The sequence below is a fragment of the Lemur catta genome, chromosome 15 (assembly GCF_020740605.2).
Source record: "Lemur catta isolate mLemCat1 chromosome 15, mLemCat1.pri, whole genome shotgun sequence".
NCBI classification, from domain to species: domain Eukaryota; kingdom Metazoa; phylum Chordata; class Mammalia; order Primates; family Lemuridae; genus Lemur; species Lemur catta.
This window is the reverse complement of record NC_059142.1, coordinates 25,493,553-25,510,548: the sequence shown is the minus strand read 5'-3', so window position 1 is coordinate 25,510,548 and position 16,996 is coordinate 25,493,553. Positions and strand designations below refer to the sequence as shown.

Below are 16,996 nucleotides of genomic sequence, written 5' to 3'. Positions count from 1 at the left end.
AATATTGTTATATTATAAAGTTAATGAAAAATATCTTTTTTCTTTTCTTTTACTAAATAGACTATTTTAGATTTATTTTTAGGTAACATATATATGTTTAAAAATTTAAACAATACAGAAGTATACACTGAAAATTCCTCCTTTGCATCCTCTAAGCCCTATCTTCTACACCCCTCAGAGCCTATGCTGTTAATTGCGTATATATTCTTGATATATTCAATATAGAAGATACTCTGAAATTGGATCATAAGTGTGTTCTGCAGTGGGGCGGAAGGGCAGTATACATAACCTAAACTTTTGTACCCCCATAATATGCTGAAATAAAAAAAAAAATTAAAAAAAAGTAAGTGTGTTCTAACCAGTTCTCTATTCCCTAGTGCGTTGTTTCTTAAGTCCTCCCTTAGTCACCATTGAGAGGCAGTATCATATAGTAGTTAAGAGCACAGCTCCGGGAGGCACACTGTCAGGAATTAAATTCTGGCTTTGCCACTTTTTATTTGTGTAACTAAGGGCAAGTCACATAACTCTGTCAGTTTTCTCGTAAGTGAAATGGGAAAATAATAGTTTCTCCCTCAGGGTTGTTGGGAGAATTAAAGGAATTCATTCCGTAAGCACTTTAGACAGGGTGACCATGAACAAAAATACATAATTCTGCTGTATGACTTTTGGTTTTACATTCTCAGTTCCTAGTAAGTAATCAAGTTCCATTCAGCACACTTATTGAATTTCATAACTAGGTACTAAAGAAAATTTCTTTTCTGCAAGCTTTTCAGAAAATTTAAGTCTCGGTCAACTTTGGTATCATGTATGACAGATCTTCTCCTGGTCCCCCCAAAATTGTATATAATTTTGTTTTAGGGAGTAGAGAATGTGTATGAAGCTCACATTGTCTTTCCCTAATTTTGCCACTTAAGTTCTAATAAATATTTGTAAACAACTATGATATGGTAAATATCTGTAGCATGAGTGTGTAACTACAAGGAAGTTTTTAATTGTCGTTCATTTTTATTTCTGTGTTTGTTTCAAGTTTACTAACCAAATTAACAAGAACATTTCTTCCTCCTTACATAGAATTACCTTACTCTGCTGGATGATGAGGATCACAGATTGGAATATTTGAAAATCCAGGATGAACAGCACCTGGTAATTGAAGGTAAAAGATGGAAGCATGTATCTATATTAGATTTTTAGGAGAAGAATTTGAAGAATTACTCACTAATAATCCATTATATAATTTTTCCCATGGCAACTGTTATTTGATCATTATGTTTTTATGGTAAAGAAAACCCATTGAACTCATGTAATCCTACCTTAATATTTAGATTGTTTTAAAAGAAAAATTTTGTTTAGAGTCATTGGCTGAAAAGGGATGGGAATGGTGGATAAAAACAAGTGAATTGACTTACAAGTTTACAAAGTTTCTTAAAATTTTCAAGCCACCTCTTTGAGTTTGAGGGAGAAGCACAGGCTTTCATTAGTCATCAAAACTGACTACTTACTGGCAGAGCTACTTTTATATTCACACATGGATTTACACACTGACACACGACATTGAAAACTTAATGTGTTTTTTCCCATTAAGATTCATGGAAACATTGCTAGCTGCCTTTGTATTAAAATGCATAGATCACTCTGACAGTTGTTGCAATTTAAGAAAGAATTGTAATATTTCTAATGTTTGAAGTTTAAGAAATTCCATTATTTTTGAGCTTTAATTACTTCTGTAGATAGTTGAGTATAATTCTATTTCAAGTAGGTAATTGAAGGAATAGCTCATTAGTTCTAACCAAGTGACTTTAAAGACCCCAATATAAAGCACAGGAATGGTTTCAGAGCTAGTTACAATCAAGAACCACATAAAGATGTTTCGGTCAACAACGTACCGCTTATATGGCAGTGGTCCCATAAGATTATACTGTATTTTTACTGTACCTTTGCTATGTTTAGATATGTTTAGATACACAAAGACTTTTACCATTGTGTTACAGTTGCCTACGGCGTTCAGTACAGTAACATGCTGTACAGGGTTGTAGCCTAGGAGCAATAGGCTATACCATATAGCCTAGGTTTCTGTAAGGATACTCCGTGATGTTTGTGTAGTAATGAAATCACCTAATGATGTATCTCTCAGAACGTGTCCTCGTCATTAAGCGACATGTATAGTAAAATTAACTTAATTTTTTTGATGTTCTGATTTAGAAATAAGAACTCTTTTTAAAAAAAAAATGGAAGCAATTGAGTGGGCATGAATTGGTTGGATGAGAAATTAACATATTCCTATCTGTCTTTCCAGTTCGCAACAAAGATATGAGTTGGCCTGAGGAGATGTCTTTTATAGCAAATAGTAGTAAAATAGATAGACACAAGGGTAAGTCTCCAGTGTATTGTTTTAAATGTATGAGGTGATTAAATCATTTAATCAGATTAAATGGTTTGATGATTATATCCCTTGATCATTAGATTAAATCATTTAATCATTAAATCACTTAATTATCAGAGATGATTTTAAATGTATTTTTTTCTTCTTTCAACTATTAAAGTGCTAACAACTTTTGGTCTTCTAGTTCAAAATGAATTAGGCTCCCTCTTTTTCTTTTTTTCCTGAAGCAGCGTTTGATGTTGGTAAATGTGCCAAATTATTTTCTAGATTTCTTTCTAAGCCTGCAATTAAATAATTTATATATTTTAAAGACTTACTAGAAAAGAAGAATTGTTTGAATTCTTTAAAAAAATATCATGGCAATTAAAGAGAATAATTAGTGCTTCTGGGTTACAAATGAGCATGGATCATCATGACTGCCAGACCCTCCATGAAAAACCTTGACTTTAGCATTTGAAAGACCTGTTAGAGAAAAATTAGCACCTTTAGCTGATAAAAAGAGTTATAAAAATCATTGCATTGAATAAAAGTAACTGTCCTATGACATATTACTATAGCTAGGCTTTCGTTCTCATTTTATTTCTTCCAGTTCCCACAGAAAAGGGAGCCACAGGTCTGAGCAACCTGGGAAATACATGCTTCATGAACTCAAGCATCCAGTGTGTTAGTAACACACAACCACTGACACAGTATTTTATCTCAGGGAGACATCTTTATGAACTCAACAGGTAATCTTTCTTGAGCCATTGGCCTCTAAACCTTCTATGACTTTGATACAAACTCAGTATCACCTAAATCTCCTCTTTCTTCACCCTGGTTGAGAAAGATCATGTCTTACTTGCCCTGTTCAGTATGAAATAAGGACTAAAGGCTACTTCTCTTGTTTCAAAAAGAAAAGATATTTTAATATAAGATGCTAGGCATTTCCATGCCCACATGATTGTGATTTATGAGAATCTTTGGCAACAAATTTTCCTTTCAAACTTCTAGGACAAATCCCATTGGTATGAAGGGACATATGGCTAAATGCTATGGTGATTTAGTACAGGAACTTTGGAGTGGAACTCAGAAGAATGTTGCCCCATTAAAGCTTCGGGTAAGCAGGTTAAAATGATGTGAAAGTATTTTATTCCTAAATAGTTGTAATTCTTTTTCTCTACTTGTTTTGTATGTTTAGCTTTTTAGTTTAGTAAATATTTTTGGATCCTTCACTAGGCATAAACCAGATATTAAATACTTGTTTAAATATATGCAAAATACTACTGTACATGTAGTGAGAAGGAAAAGATTGAAGGCACAGTCTAAATTTGGGATCTCATTCATTTTACTAATTTATCAAACATCTTATATGATGAATAAACCTTTTTTGGTAATGCTTTACTATTAGCAGTATTCTAACTCAGAATCTGATTAATTATAACCAATACATTTTCAGTATTACTAATTAGTTCTATCTGTAGAATATAAAAAAGTAGCAGAATGAAAGAATATAACTAATGGATACAAGTTTTATATTAATATGTAGTAGGTTTTAATGAATTTGAATTATTATCTTTATTTAAAAACAAGGCACAATCCTTCTAAGTTAAAAAATAATAAGCATAATGTCTAAAAATTTGACTACTTGCCACTTGCCAGGCAAATCTATTTACTTTTATGTGTATTAACTCATTCATCATCTAAATAATCCTATAATGTAATCCCGATTTTATAGCTCAGGAAACTAAGACTCAGAGTGATGAAATAGCCCAAGATTATAAACTAGTAAGTCCTCATAGTTAAACTCTATGCTATTCTGCCTCTAATAACAAAAGTTAGGGTGCAAAAAGACCAGAAAATGTAACTGTAGAAGAAAACATTACATTGTAAAAGATAATGTATGTATATTATTTTATATACCTATAAAATATACATATTTTATATGCACATAAAATGTATAAGACATTATAGAACAGGAAGTCTTTCAGTGTGAGCAAATGCTCTTTTAATATTTCTGTCTTAAGTAACATCTATGTGCTTAAAGAACTCAGTTTGCTTATGTGATACTGAACTGGGACACAGTACTGGCCAAAATGCTTCTCTTTTTTTGTTCATTTGAGACTGAGATTAGAAAGATTTTGTGATTATCCAGATATATTTGCGGAAATAGAAGCAGGCTAAATACTGCACTGTTTACTTTCTTATAATACCTCTGATTGAATTGTGGGACATGTTCATTCCAAATTTTATGGGGTAGGAAATAATGACTCTGACTCTTCTCATATTTATAGTGGACCATAGCAAAATATGCTCCCAGGTTTAATGGGTTCCAGCAACAAGACTCCCAAGAACTCCTGGCATTTCTCTTGGATGGTCTTCATGAAGATCTCAACCGAGTCCATGAGAAACCATATGTGGAACTGAAGGACAGTGATGGCCGACCAGACTGGGAAGTAGCTGCAGAGGTTTGTCAGTTTTGAGTTTCTAATGTAAGCAATAGATAAAATGTTCTGGCCACAAGTATATATAGCACAACTTAAATGTAAACTAAACTATTCTGTGATCAGAATTTTGCTGTGAAAACAAAGGAGCTTATACTTCTATGCTTAATTCTTATGCAGTAATACCAAAACAAAAGCACATTTAATGAAAATATAAAAAGTGTTGCCATTTCACATTATAAACTTTATGGGATTGGGTATAGGAATAATTATCTAGTAGAATTTAAAGAATCCCCGTAATTGTTAAAGTAGTGTATATGGTGACCTATAGGCATGTTCTATCTGCTTTTTAATGGACGAAGAAGTTTAATATTCACTATTGTATATGGTAAGAACAAATGAAAAATAGGATTTTCCATCTGAATTTAATATTTTATAGGTTATGCAGAAAGGACCAATTCTATTCAATAGCTAGTTTTCTGTACTCAGTTGGCAGTACATTTTAAATTACATATCTGAATTATAAATTTATAGGCAGAAAGCTTTTATATTTTAAGCAAAGATTAAGGATTATATTCTTTACATTTAAATACAATATATTTAACCTGTTTTATTGAATTTGTGTAGAAATGCTAATCTTTTGAATTTTGAGAAGAAAGTTCTATAATCTTTTTCATCACTAGGCCTGGGACAACCATCTGAGAAGAAATAGATCAATTGTTGTGGATTTGTTCCACGGGCAGCTTAGATCTCAAGTCAAATGCAAGACATGTGGGCATATAAGTCTCCGATTTGACCCTTTTAATTTTTTGTCTTTGCCACTACCAATGGACAGTTATATGCACTTAGAAATAACAGGTGGGTCACAAAGTTCTGGAAAACTGTTTGACTCTATTTTCTTTACCTTATGTAAACAGCCTGAATTTATAAGTGTAGTTATTTATTCACAGTGTATTCTCATAAAGATTGGTAATCAGCATATTGTAATCTAGCAATCTAGTTATAGACATGATTTGAGGTTTGAAAGATTTGGACCATGGACCCAGTTTTGTGGCCATTGGTTGTCTTTTTAGTTTCAGACGTGCCAGAAACTCTCTTTAAAACCTTGCAAAGCCACTCACACTTCTATATGAGAGGAACATAAAAAAATCTTCGCTTAAGCCCAGGAGTTTGAGGTTGCTGTGAGCAAGGCTAACGCCATGGCACTCTAGCCTGGGCAACAAAGCGAGACTCTGTCTCAAAAAAAAAAAAAATCTTGATTTCACTCAGTATTATCCCTAAGTACAGTCTGTTTTAATGTTTACTTATAAAATAAAAATTATAGGCTGAAATACTTGCCATCTGCAAGTCTGATGTGTCTCTACACAGAGTGTAAGACTTTAAATAAAACCTGCATTTTACTGATGAAAGATCTTTTCTCTTTACTAGTAATTAAATTAGATGGTACTACCCCTGTACGATATGGATTAAGACTGAATATGGATGAAAAGTACACAGGTTTAAAAAAACAGCTGAGTGATCTCTGTGGACTTAATTCAGAACAAATCCTTCTTGCAGAAGTGCATGGTTCCAACATAAAGGTAATATTAATTACTCTTCCTAGGAAACCTTTGATTCTATCCTTCAAAGATCACAGCTTTCTCAATTATTATCAATTAATTGTTATGTTAAATGTCTGAGGGAGATATTAAAACATAATAAAAACTGAACAAAAAAACTTAGCAAGTTTTCCAACCCAGAAACTTACTAAAAAGATAAAGGACTGTATAATAGCCTGGATGACAGAGTAAGACCTTGTCTCCAAAAAAAAAAAAAAGATAAAGGAATAATAATTATGGTACTATTTTTAAAGAGAAATATGTAAGGCTACCTATATGGAGTGATCTAGCTGTGTCACTATAGTATAGGTTTCCTCCAGAGACTGCTGCTGATTCACTTGCCATCTCTTCTGTATTATCACTGTCATTAGAACTCTTCCTGGGTTAAAGTGTTTTGTGTATTTATGAACATATATTTTTAATATTTATTTATGAATGTATGTACTTGCCCTTTCAATACCCTAAGAAAATAGAGAGTAAAGACAAATTAACACTCATCATGTCTTCCTGCATACCAGCTGGGGAAACAAATAATCTAATAAATATGTGGCCTACTCTAAATTAAGCTACCTATCGTTGATATTATTTACACTCATCTTTGGGGTTTCTGAACACACTTCTACCTCATTGACATTTTCTTAATATGACATGCAAAAGTGTGAGTTACGGGCTTGGATGCTTAAATGAAGAATGAAACTTAAGAAATTAATCTTAAATAACATACTTCCTGTGGAAAGCGATAACAGTTTTCTCTGCACTGAGGTTAGTTTTCAGTTATTTTATCAAGCATTAGTTCTTTACTAAGTTGAGAAAAATTATTGTCATTTTGTTTGTTTAATGATGAAAACATCTAAGACATATTCTCTTCAAGTACATCAGACAGATAATTTTTCCATTTTACCTGAAACATCACCGCCTTCTCATCTTACTGGTTTTTCTGTAGAACTTCCCTCAGGACAACCAAAAAGTGCGACTTTCAGTGAGTGGATTTTTGTGTGCATTTGAAATTCCTGTTCCCGCATCTCCAGTTTCAGCTTCTAGTCCAACACAGACAGGTAAGATAGAACCAGAGCTCCTTTCATAATCTGAAGCTTTAATTATTGGCCTAGGAGTTGTCATCTTTTTTATATTAGTTGCGCTGAGGGTATTAGAGCAAAGGAATTTTGGAACCTGAGAAAAACCTTATTGATCATTCCTCATTTTGTAGATGAGGACCCTAAAATTTAGAGAACCTATGTGAGTTAAGTTAGGTAGTTATTAACTAATATTCCACTGGAATTCAGATCTATTTTAACTTTTATCTAATACTAATATGGCAATGGATAGTGTGAGAGAAACATACTACCAGAAGATATAAACAATAAATAAAGGTAGAAAGGAATGTTTGTCAGAGTTTGTGTGTGATTTAACATGATCACTCAATGAGCCCTTTTGATCATTAGTGTGCTTTGTCTATTCTTCTTTATCCTGTTTATACTTAGGTTAATTCCCCTACTATAAAGGGCTTCATAAAGAATGAGGCTCTTCTCATCAGCACACAGTAGATAGTACTGACGGTGAATTGGTGGATGATTTAATGTTGCTTTTTGTTTACAGCATCACTGTCCAATAGAATTCTGCAATGATGGAAACTTTTTATAATCTTTGCCATCCAGTATGTTATCCACTAGTCACATGGGCTGTTGAGCACTTGAAATGTGGCCAGTGAGCCTAAGGGAATGCATTTTTAATTTAATTTAAATTTAAAAAGCAATATTTGACTAGAGGCTAGTGTATTAGACAGAATATTTTTAGAGAAATGGAGAAATGCATTTTAGAGAAGAGGAAAAAGAAAACAAGTGATAGAACTGTTGTATGCCACAACATGGTGCTGATAAAGGTTTTTTTAGACATAGTAGTTACTCTTGCTTTGCCATTTAGTCATAATTGTGAGTTATGAAAATAAAATCTGAAATTAAAATCTTCCAATAAATGTAGAGTTGTTATTTGAATTATGATTTTTCCCTGTCCTGTGTTAAAAAAGACTACACTGTCAATGGTCCAGGTCCTCAGGATACATGAGAAAAAAAGCAAAGTTGAAGGTACTACAAGCATATGATGCTGTATTTATCTTTGAATTTGTAGATTTCTCCTCTTCCCCATCTATGAATGGAGTGTTCACCCTAACTACCAATGGGGACCTGCCCCGACCAATATTCATCCCCAATGGAATGCCAAACACTGTTGTGCCATGTGGAACTGAGAAGAACTTCACAAATGGAATGGTGAATGGTCATATGCCATCTCTTCCTGACAACCCCTTTACAGGCTACATCATTGCAATCCACCGAAAAATGGTTAGTTAAATGTGAGGCAACTCACTGCTGGTCTTGCCAGTGTCATTTGTGAAACATAGCCATTTTCTGTCTTTGCAACATCTTCACTGAACGTATTTCCTTTTTTTTTTTTTTAAAAGAGACAGGGTCTTACTCACCCTGTCACCAAGGCAGGAGTGCAGTAGCCCAATCACAATGCACTGTACCCTCAAATTCCTGGGCTCAAACAATCCTGTCTTAGCCTCTCAAGTAGCTGGGACTATAGGTACGTACCACCACACCCGGCTGGTTTAATTTATTTGTACCAGAGTTTTACTATGTTGCCCAGGGTGGTCTTCAACTCCTGACCTCAAACAATCCTCCCACCTCAACCTCCCAAAGTGCTGGAAATATAGACATGAACCACAGCACCCTACAACTTCAAGGTTGTAGTGTACCTTGATGATTGTGCTTGTGAATAGCCACTGCACTCCAGCAAATTGTGCATAATGTCTCCCTTAACAGACTAATATAAAACTATTGCATTATAATCTGACTCTTTGATAAAAAACAAAGGAAGATTTTAAAATTGTGATCAATGGATAATTGTTAAAGAGGTATACATTAGGTACAATAGCAACTGGGTAGAGTATAAAGGGCACTGAACTAGAAATTGAGCAACCTACATTTTAATTCTAATCCTGCCACTAGATAGCTGATTGAGCTTTTTGGACTTTGGTATCCTAATTTTATAAAGTTAAAGGAGCAGGACTCCTAGATAATTTCTAAGATCCATTGCTTACTCATACTTCTGTTTAAAAATTCACTCATTTTTTTATTCCCATCTTATTTATTATATTTATTGGATAAAATGTACCATTCCCTACTTATATGAAGAACAGATGAACTAAGTTTTGTAAGGATGCAAAGTCAGTGTAAAAAAATCAAATACATTAATTACATAACATGAAGAGAAAATGAAATGGTAAAAAATTTACTGTATTTTTCCTAGGACTGCTGTAACAAATTACCAAAAAACTTGATGCGTTTAGACAACAGAAATTTATTTCACAATCTGGAGGCCAGAAGTCTGAAATCAAGGTTTCAGCAGGCTTTCAGCTCCCTCCAAAGGCTCTAGGGGAGAATGCCTCCTCACCTCTTCCAACTTCTATTGGCTCCAGGCATTCCTTGACTTGTGACTGCATAACTTCAATCTCTTCACATGGCCTTCTTCTCCCTCTGCCTTTCTTTTATAGGACATTTGTCATTGAATTTAGGGCCCACCCGGATAATCCAGGAAGATCTCATCTTGACATCGTCAACTTAATTATATGCAAAAACCCTTTTGCCAAATAAAGTCACATTCACCAGTTCCAGGGGTTACAACATGGACATATTTAGGTCCCACCATTCAACCCACTACAGATATCGTTTATCATAGTATTAAAAAAATCAGTTCTACACAAACTTATCTATAGATTCAATGCACAATACCAATAAAAATGATGCTAATGGTGTGAGTGGGGGCGGTGTGTAACTTGATAAGCTGATTTGCACATGTGGATATACAAAGAATAACCAAGACACACTTGAAGAAGAATAAGGCATGAGAAATTGAGCTACCAAATATCAAGATTTATTTTAGGAAGATATGATGTTTATTTTATGAAGATATGATACAATAATGTGATATTGGTGTGAGAAAAGAAATAGACCAAGAATAGAATAGAGGCCAGGCTCAGGGGCTAATGCCTATAATCCTAGCTTTCTGAGAGGCCACAATGGGAGGATCCCTTGAGGTCAGGAGTTCAAGACCAGCCTGGGCAAGAGTGAGATCCCATCTCTACCAAAAATAGAAAACATTAGCCAAGTGTGGTGATGCACGCCTGTAGTCCCAGCTACTCGGGAGGCTGAGGCAGGGGGATCACTTGAGCCCAAGAGTTTGAGGTTGCAGTGAGCTATGATGACACCACTGCACTCTAGCCAGGATGACAGAGTGAAACTCTGTCTCCAAAAAAAAAAAAAAAAAGAATAGAATAGAGAGCCCAGAAACAGTTTCACACATGTATGAACACCTGATTTATAACAAAGATGAGTGGTGTGAATGGATAGTCTAAAGAACTACAGCATATATTTGTGACTTGGAATTGTTGTTAAGCACAGCTCTAAATGGTGCCATAAGCTAAAATAATTGGATTAGTCTACATTTCTCCATCCCTTTTTTCCAGACATTATCAGATTATATATTAAGCACTCTGATGTACTTTTTGTCTTTCTAAGAAAACCGCTTTCTGCAATTATCCTGTATATGTAATGTTATATACAGTACTTAGCATATAATCAGGTATTATGTACAGGATTTTATAATTACTGGACCATAAATATATATTGTCATCTCTAAATTTTTACTCTTTTTTTCTTTTTAGAGATAGAGTCTCTATTGCCTAAGCTGTTGTGCAGTGGTGTGATCATAGCTGACTGCAGCCTTGAATTCCTGGGCTCGAGTGATCCGCCCACCTCATTCAGCCTCCCAAATATTAATAGCTGGAACTATAGGCCTACAGGCGAGGGTGACCATGATGAACTAACTTTTTTCTGTAGAGACGAAGTCTTGCTATATTGCCCAGTCTGGTCTCAAACTCCTCCTGCCTCGGCCTCCCAAAGTGTTGGGATTACAGGCGTGAGCCACCACATCTGGCCTCTAAATTTTTACCCTATAGCCAGTTCCCTATTTCGAGTTTCCTTCATGACCTAGCCAGTTGCTTTGGGGAATGCCTAAAATTGATTTTATTGCCTGTCCCAAGTCAATTCTCTTATCCCATTATTTCTGTGAAAGGCAGCACTATTCATCCATGCTAAAGGCTATATAACCTGAGAGTATTCTTAGATTTTTTTCCTTCTTTTCTAAAACCTCATATTCAGTACATCATTATGCCCTTTTAAGTTCTTCTTTTAAATTACTACTTTTAGTCCTATTGTTGAATTACTTTGAAAGTAATTTATTTTTCATTTACTCCCTTCTGCAGGGTAGAAGAAGGATAATAAGGCATAAGCAAAATAGGCAAGAATATTCAGAGAGATAAAGGGAGAAATAGGAAAACAGTGTACTGACACAACTAAATGATGAGTCAGTCTTTAAAAAGAAAAAAGTGGTCAGAGAAGTAAAAAAAAGAATGAAAACTGAAAAGAGTTTAGCAATGTCATCAAGTAAAGAAATGGGGAAAGAACTTGGCACAGTTAGAGCAAGTTGAGTTTTTTCAGATGAAAGAAAAAGTTGTTAGGAAAGGAACAGAAAGAGAATTCCTGGTGCAACAGAACTGGGAATAGAATTTTTCCCTTGAGGAACTGAGCAGGTGTGGGACTAAAGGCACTGGGAAAAGTTACCTATGAGAGGATATAATTTGTGTGGGTTTAGCTAAGTTTAAAATGTTATAAAATATTTGTACTAAAGTATGTCTGTGAGTCCTACTAACACATGACAGAGGGTCTTAAAATCACGTATTTAAGCTTAAATGAATAATGGCAAAATAAAATCCTTGAGAATCTGAAATAATAAAGAATGGTCTTTTTACTTAGAAACTAGCTAACCTCTAGTGAGTTTATAAATTTTTGATTTAGCTTTTCTAACTACTGACCAAACTTCTCAAAGAATTAAATGTCCAAGCTTTTTGAATGATCTTGAATTCCCATCAATCATTCTATTATACTAAGCATTTATTAAGCAGCCATTTCCAAGCTAATTCTATGTAGTATCTCTGTATTAAGGAATATCATAGAAATCTCTTTTACATACTCAAAGTGAAATTTTTTAAATTTTGCCTTTGATTCTATCATGTATTTAAAAAACAAAAAGACTAAAGTCACTTAGCTGCTTTTAGGAAGGTGAATAAGTTGTGAAATTAAATAACTGAATTTCACAAATCTCCAAAAATTTGTGAATTGCTGCTCTAATAACCACTATCAACAGCTTATTCTTAGAAAATTGGGCCAGGTGGTGTGGCTCACATCTGTAATCTCAGCACTTTGGAAGGCCAAAGTGGGAGAATTGCTTATGGCCAGGAGTTCCAGACCAGCCTAGGCAACATAGACCCTATCTCTATAAAAAAAATTTTTTTTTAATTGGCTGGGTGTGATGGTGCATGCCTGTAGTCCTAGCTACTCAGAAGGATGAGTGAGGCTGGAGAATTGCTTGAGTCCAGGAGTTCAGGGCTGCAGTGAGCTATGATCATGCCACTGTATACTCTAGCCTGGGTGACAGAGCAAGACCCTATCTCAGAAAAAGAAAAGAAAAATTGTATTTTGAGGGGAGTTTTTTGTTTAATGGCTTTTTGTTGTTGTTGTTGTTTGTTTGTTTGTTTTGTTTGAGACAGTGTCTCACTCTGTCACCCATGCTGGAGTGTAGCAGTGCCATCACAGCTCACTGTAACCTCAAACGCCTGGGCTCAAACAATCTTCCTGGCTCAGCCTCCCAAGTAGCTGGGACTACAAGCACGTGCCACCACAACTGGCTAATTTCTCTATTTTTTTTTTTTAGAGACAGGGTCTTGCTATGTTGCCCAGGCTGGTTTGAACTCCTGGCCTCAAGCAATCTTTTCACCTTAGCCTCCCAAAGTGCTAGTATTATAGATGCGAGCCATGGTGCCTGGCCTTTACTGGCACATTTTCTAGAGAAAGAAAGTATTTTAGTTGTTCAAAAGCCTTGAGCTATGAAACTATTCTAGTTTTTACATAGGATTCAGCATATGTGAGGAGTGTTTATCAGACAAAATATATTAATTGCTGAAATTCAAATTTGATAGATAGGCAACAACTCTGAAATTGGTAATAGCTCAACTTTTCAATTATTTCATTGTAAATAACCATTCTCTTCATACTAATAATGTGGTTCTATAAATAAGGAGAACAATGTGATGATGAGAAATTTGAAAATGGTGGTAATGTCTGTTTTTGGCAGTGTTAGAAGAACAAAAAGAAGGAATCAGAGGCTTATCTTCTCAGTTCTTTCTTCTCTTGTTTGTACACATAGATGAGGACAGAACTGTATTTCCTGTCATCTCAGAAGAATCGCCCCAGCCTCTTTGGAATGCCATTGATTGTTCCATGTACTGTGCATACCCGGAAGAAAGACCTATATGATGCAGTTTGGATTCAAGTGTCTCGATTAGCCAGCCCACTCCCACCTCAGGAAGCTAGTAATCATGCTCAAGATTGGTGAGTTTGGGGGATCAGCTTAGACTTGTGCTTTCCAAACTCTAGAAGAATATATGAATTCTGTGTGATTTATAGGACCCATTCCATGTCAAGTTAATCGCTCTTGAAAGAACCATTCAGAGAGCATATTAACCATTTGGTTTGATATTTACAGTAGAAGAGACTATACAGCTTCCTTTTGTCTCCTAAACATTCTGGTGTCTAATAATCCTTCCATTCTCTAATCTCTTACCTAAATCTTTCCTGCTAGTGCTTCAGGTAATATCCTTGTCTTCTGTTATTGCAAAAGTAGAGAGTATGAATTCACCAGGAAATTTATATAATCTCAGTCCACTGAAATACAGAATGAGAGTGTCAGTGGAAATGTCTATAGGTGAACTTTGAAAAAGTCTCATGCTGTAACAAATTATTCACTTGGGTTGTTTCCATATTGTGTTAGTCTGTTTTGCATTGCTATAAAGGAATACCTGAGACTGGGTAATTTATAAAGAAGAGAGGCTTATTTGGCTCACGGTTCTGCAGACTATACAGGGAGTGTGGTTCCAGCATCTGTTTCTGGTGAGGGCTTCCGGGAGTTTCCAATCAAGGCAGAAGGTGAAGAGGGAGCAGGCATGTCGCATGGCAAGAGAAGGAGCAAGAGAGGGAGGAGGTAGAACCAGACTCTTTTAAACAACCAGCTTTTGTGTGAACTAATAAAGTAAGAACTCATTCCTTATCACAGGGAGGGCACCAAGCCATTCATGAGGGATCTGTCCCCATGACCCAAATACCTCCCACCAGGCCCCACCTCCAACACTGGGGATCAAATTTCAACATGAAATTTGGAAGGGCCAAACATCCAAGCCATATATATCAGTCTGCCCCTGGCCCCTACAAGTCTCATGTCCTTCTCAAATTGCAAAATACAATCATCCTTTCCCAGTAGTCCCCAAAAGTCTTAACTCTTTCCAGCGTCAACTCAAAAGTTCAAAATCTCATTTGAGACTCAGGCCAAGTTCCTTTTTTTTTTTTTTATTCTTTTCTTTGTTGTTATTTTTACTGGAAAGATAATAAACAGAGCCAATTTCCTTCTAGCTAAGAGCCTGTGAGATCAAAAACAAGTTATTTACTTCTAGGATACCATGGTGGTACAGGAACTGGGTAAACATTCACATTCTAAAAGGGAGAAATCGGCTAACAGAAAGGGGCAACAGACCCGATACAATCCCAAAACCCAGCAGGACAGATCATTAAATCCAGAATGATCTCCCTTGACTCCATGTTCCGCATCCTGGGCATGTTGGTGCAAGCGGTGGGCTCCCACGGCCTTGGGCAGCCCCAGCCCCATGGCTTTGCTAGGTACACCCTACATGACTGCTATCACAGGTTGGAGTCTGGTGCCTGCGGCTTGTCCAGGCTGGGGGTGCCTGCTATTGGTGGCTCCAGCATTCTGGGGTCTGGAGAGCAGCAGCCCTTGTCCAACAGCTCCACCAGGCAGTGCCCCTGTGCGGGCTCCAACCTCACATTTTCTCTCAGCACTGCCCTAGTATAGTCTCTCTGTGGCAGCTCTGCCCCTGTGGCAGGCTTCTGCCTAGGCACCCAACGTTTTCCATACATCCTCTGAAATCTAAGTGGAAGCTGCCAACCCTCCATCACTATTGCATTCTGCATGCCTGCAGACTTAACAGCACGTGGAAGCCACCAAGGCTTAAGGATCATGCCCTCTGGACTGGTGACCCAGATACCTGCCACCAGGCCCCACCTCCAACACTAGGGATTAGATTTCAACATCAGATTTGGAGAGATCAAACATCCAAACCATATATCACATATCATGTCATTTTAACATGGAATAATTTTATAAATCTGGGTAAAGATAGTAAACATTTTCTGTTTTCTTTCCCTTCCTCCTACCACTGTTGTGTTGGTTTAGTAAATGTATTTACTTTTAATAATTGTATGGATTGTAATGCCTTATTTGTATCTCAATTAAATTGCAGATCATTTTTTGCTATCATGGTGCAAATGAAAGTTCTGCTTCTGTAATAACTGAGTGAAAAAGTTCTTTTTGCTTATTTGTTATGATGTGAAATCTTTTGATGATTAGCATTAGTGCTTAAGGTAAACAAATCTTAAAGAAAAACTGCAGATAATAGATATGCAATTTAGTTCATGAATGTTGTGTTTTGTAAAAATGACAGTTAAGCAAGAGTAAATTTGAAATGAAACTGATCTAGTTAAATGGCTTCTTCTAAATGAGGACTTTTCCTAGGACTTGGAAATGAATTAGATGTGGCGTATAAGGGAAAGAGGAGTCAAGGCTGGGTTTTCAGCCTGAACAATTGTCAGTGAATGGTGGTGCCATTTAATGAAAAGAGGAAAACTAGATGGAGAAGGAGCAAGTTTTGGCAAAAAGTGACAGGAATCAAGTTAAATTCAAGATGTCTGTTATATATTCAAGTGGGAAATTCACTTGAGTGTTTTTTGATGGAGATATAAATATAGATGTCCTCAATAAATAGTTAGTATTTAAAACCCTATGACCTGATGATATAATTTAGAGAGTTGAAGTACAATCATCATTAACTCTTGAGCACTCTTATTTCACCCATACCCTTACCAGACTCCACCAGAGTCTATATTTCCCTCATTTTAAAACATTGTGGTAAGACATAAATAACATTAAATTTACGATTTAAATCATTTTTAAGTGTAAAATTCAGTACACCATTCACAATGGTGTACAACCATCACAGCCATCCATCTCCAAAACTTTCTAATCTTCCCAAAGAGAAACTCAAACCTACTAAGCTCTAATCTATTTTCTGTCTCTGTGAATTTTCTTATTCTAGGTACCTCATAAAAGTGAAATCATGTAACACCTGTCTTTTTGTGTCTGGCTTATTTCACTTAGCATAATGTTTTCAAGGTGCATCCATGTTGTAGTAGGTACTGGAACTTCATTCCTTTTTATGGCTGAATAATATTCCATTGTGTATATATGCCACATTTTGTTTATCCATTCATCTTTTGATGGACACTTGGGTTGTTTCCACATTTTGGCTATCGTGACCCACTAGATTCTTTTGATGGAAATCAGAGGCATTTTTTCAT

At 35.7% G+C, this 16,996-nt stretch overlaps 1 protein-coding gene across 3 annotated transcripts in view; it reads left to right on the top strand.

Annotated features, from left to right (window-relative positions):
• USP32 (ubiquitin specific peptidase 32) overlaps positions 1 to 16,996 on the top strand; it is a 202,253-nt gene that overhangs the window by 168,707 nt on the left and 16,550 nt on the right. For all 3 annotated transcript variants that reach the window (XM_045525578.1, XM_045525577.1, XM_045525579.1), the window contains 10 exons: positions 1,072 to 1,153; positions 2,294 to 2,368; positions 2,970 to 3,108; positions 3,371 to 3,476; positions 4,651 to 4,824; positions 5,484 to 5,658; positions 6,229 to 6,380; positions 7,342 to 7,453; positions 8,523 to 8,734; positions 13,719 to 13,903. In XM_045525578.1, the coding sequence (XP_045381534.1) occupies positions 1,072 to 1,153; positions 2,294 to 2,368; positions 2,970 to 3,108; positions 3,371 to 3,476; positions 4,651 to 4,824; positions 5,484 to 5,658; positions 6,229 to 6,380; positions 7,342 to 7,453; positions 8,523 to 8,734; positions 13,719 to 13,903 (1,412 nt within the window). The remainder of the gene's footprint in view (positions 1 to 1,071; positions 1,154 to 2,293; positions 2,369 to 2,969; positions 3,109 to 3,370; positions 3,477 to 4,650; positions 4,825 to 5,483; positions 5,659 to 6,228; positions 6,381 to 7,341; positions 7,454 to 8,522; positions 8,735 to 13,718; positions 13,904 to 16,996) is intronic.